The sequence below is a fragment of the Hyperolius riggenbachi genome, chromosome 1, assembly GCF_040937935.1.
Source record: "Hyperolius riggenbachi isolate aHypRig1 chromosome 1, aHypRig1.pri, whole genome shotgun sequence".
Lineage (NCBI taxonomy): Eukaryota > Metazoa > Chordata > Amphibia > Anura > Hyperoliidae > Hyperolius > Hyperolius riggenbachi.
The window spans coordinates 212,271,292-212,274,726 of record NC_090646.1 but is presented as its reverse complement, the minus strand read 5'-3'; the positions used below and the strand labels follow the sequence as shown (position 1 = coordinate 212,274,726).

General features: G+C 45.2%; 1 protein-coding gene across 1 annotated transcript; it reads left to right on the top strand.

Moving 5' to 3' along the window:
- The first annotated feature begins 243 nt into the window (after positions 1 to 243).
- On the top strand, positions 244 to 2,121 carry LOC137567402 (piggyBac transposable element-derived protein 4-like). The gene has a single exon (XM_068278673.1). The coding sequence runs from the start codon at positions 244 to 246 to the stop codon at positions 2,119 to 2,121; it is 1,878 nt and encodes a 625-aa protein (XP_068134774.1).
- Positions 2,122 to 3,435: the final 1,314 nt, after the last annotated feature.

Here is a 3,435-nt window from a genome sequence, read left to right as displayed (position 1 = left end):
AGAGATACAGCGTCCTCAAGTGGTTAACTCCTTATCACCATTGGTATACCCAGTTAAGCCCTTTTCTCAACTTTTTTCAATCCCAAAATGATTTTTTTTTCGCCATCTATACAATTTATGCATATTTTGCCTAAGTACATTATTTTTCCCTAGTCAAAAAAAAATCCCTTTTTTTTCTCTTCACCTGCCCTACCCGTCTTTATAGATTTGGACCAAGCTATTTGGCTAACTTTGCAACTAAACATGCCGAAGAGGCTATACAGCGCGGAAGAGGCGGCCGCCATTCTGCAGGATAGCGGGGAGGAAGAATTGGAGACACAGGAGGCAGTGGAGGAGTCAGACATGACGGACATGTCCGACACAGATTGGCTTCCAGGGGAAGGCTCAGAGTCACTGGATGATAGTGACTCTGAGAGCGATTCTGACTCTGCTGGACCATCACCAGCCCAACGGCCTAGAGCAGAGGTGCAGGCTAGGAGCACTGTTCCTGTGATATCCAGTGACAGTGACACCTCAGCAGATGAGAGGTCAATACCCCAACCCAGCAGACAGAGGGCTGTCAGGCGAAGAGCAGCAAGGGTGTCACAGAGACCCCCAGTGCCAGAGGACTTGCTGCACCCTCAGTGGTCACCTTCTGCCATGGAAACCCCTAACGTGCCCCCCTTTACAGGAAGAAGTGGCATAAAAGTGGCTACGGATCATTTCACGCCACTTAATTTCTATCAGCTGTTCTTGACGGATTCCCTGTTGCAGCTAATTGCGGATCAAACCAACTTGTATGCGGAGCAATGCAGAGCAGCTAATCCAACTGCCATGTCAGCCAGATGGATCCCCACAAACCCTACGGAGTTAAAGGTCTTTTTGGGCCTAACATTAAACATGGGACTGCTGAAGAAACCCCAACTAAGGCAGTACTGGACCACACAGCCAAATTATGATACACCCATGTATTATGCCATAATGCCAAGACTGAGGTATGAGATGCTGCTCCGCTTCCTGCATTTCAACAATAATGCAGACATGCTTCAGCGTGAGGACCCAGCCTTTGACCGGCTTTTCAAATTACGACCTTTGCTAACTCATCTGAACCAGCAGTTTGCTGATGTTTATGTGCCAGAGCGTCATATTGCCGTAGACGAATCGCTATTCTCGTTCCATGGCAGGCTATCGATTAAACAATATATTCCAAACAAACGGGCCAAATATGGAATCAAACTTTACAAACTGTGTGAGAGTGGGAATGGCTATATTTATAACTTTCACATCTACGAGGGAAAGGACAGCCTACTCCAGCCTGCCGGATGCCCACCCTACATGAGTTCCAGCGAGAAAATTGTTATCCAATTGGTAAACCCTTTGCTCCACCAGGGCTACCACTTATACATGGATAATTATTATTCAAGCGTCCCTCTCTTCAAATTTTTGTACAGTGCCCAGACTGTAGCCTGTGGTACAGTGAGGGCAAATAGAAAAGGCCTGCCACAACAAGTTGTAAACAAACGACTAAACAGGGGTGAGTCATTCAGCTATCGCAGCAGTGAGCTCCTTGCCTTAAAGTACAAAGACAGGAGAGATGTAATGTTCTTGTCTACGATACACACTGAGGCAACAACAACAGTAAGGTCCCGCAGGGAAGTAGTGGTGAAACCAGTGGCAGTCACCAACTATAACAAGTACATGGGAGGTGTGGACCTGGCGGATCAGAAGCTGGCCCCTTACTTACTGGAACGTAAACGGAAGGCCTGGTACAAAAAACTTGCGTTTCATTTACTGCAGATGGCCTTACATAATGCCTTTGTCCTGTTTAATAAAGCAGACAACCGGGTCAGGTTTATCAAATTCCAGGACCAGATTGTCCTGTCCCTGATTTATGAATCTGGCTACACTCCCGTAACAACAGACCCACATGCCTCCGAAGACATTATTAGAATTCGCGACAAGCATTTTCTGGATCCAATCCCCGCTACGCCATCAAGACAGTATCCACAGAAAAAATGCAGGGTGTGTATGAAACACAAAATCAGAAGGGACAGCCGTTACTACTGCCCAAAATGTCCTTCCAAACCAGGACTTTGCCTTAAACCATGTTTTGAAATCTATCACTCAGTCCTTCATTATTAAGATTTTGATTATACTGGGCCCATTTTTATCACACTCTCATGATCTTCCAGCTTTTGACCTCTAGCATAAATTACGACCACCCCCTCAGGCTTTTAATTCAATATCAGACGTATGTCCAATTGTGGATACGAGGTTGGCTCACTCCCCCTACGGGCAACCTGAAGTAAGTTTGCTCTTTGTCTTCTTATCCAATGTTGGACATTTGGCCAATTGTGCATACGAGGTTGGCTTAAGCCCCCCACGAGCAACCTCAAGTAAGTATGCCGTTATTAGACGTGCCTAGTTAAAGACACGCATCCATGGTTAGTGTAGTGTAGGGACCCCTCTAGGAGATTGGCCTTGACGTTGGCAGAGGGGCTTAACCCCACAGCCTGCTGGAATGTGGTACTAACAATCTCGTTGTGTTAGCCGCTGGTGACCTGTGTTAACACCGATCGCCAGCTGCTTGTGGTTAACAGTCTGCTGTGCTTTGTGCCCAAAAACTTATCTGATTATGCATGTAGGGTATCATTTTAAACGTGATAAGCGAGAGAACAAAATTTGGGGTCTTTAACAGCTGAGGCCTTTGTCATGTGAATGTTTTTAGTGCTAACGTGAAAAGAAACTGTAAAAAAAGATAAAATCTTCTATGAACTCACCATACTCCTAACGGAATACCTTGGGGTGTCTTCTTTCTAAAATGGGGTCATTTGTGGGGTTCCTATACTGCCCTAGCATTTTAGGGGCCCTAAACCATGAGGAGTAGTCTGGAAATCAAATTCCGCAAAATGACCTGTGAAATCCTAAAGGTACTCATTGGACTTTGGGCCCTTTAGCGCAGTTAGGGTGCAAAAAAGTGCCACACATGTGGTATCGCCGTACTCGGGAGAAGTAGTACAATGTGTTTTGAGGTGTATTTTTACACATACCCATGCTGGGTGGGAGAAATAACTCTGTAAATGGACAATCGTGTGTAAAAAAATCAAAAGATTGTCATTTACAGAGGTATTTCTCCCACCCAGCATGGGTATGTGTAAAAATACACCCCAAAACACATTATACTACTTCTCCCGAGTACGGCAATACCACATGTGTGGCACTTTTTTGCACCCTAACTGCGCTAAAGGGCCCAAAGTCCAATGAGTACCTTTAGGATTTCACAGGTCATTTTGCGGAATTTAAATTTCCAGACTACTCCTCATGGTTTAGGGCCCCTAAAATGCCAGGGCAGTATAGGAACCCCACAAATGACCCCATTTTAGAAAGAAGACACCCCAAGGTATTCAGTTAGGAGTATGGTGAGTTCATAGAAGATTTTATTTTTTTGTCACAAGT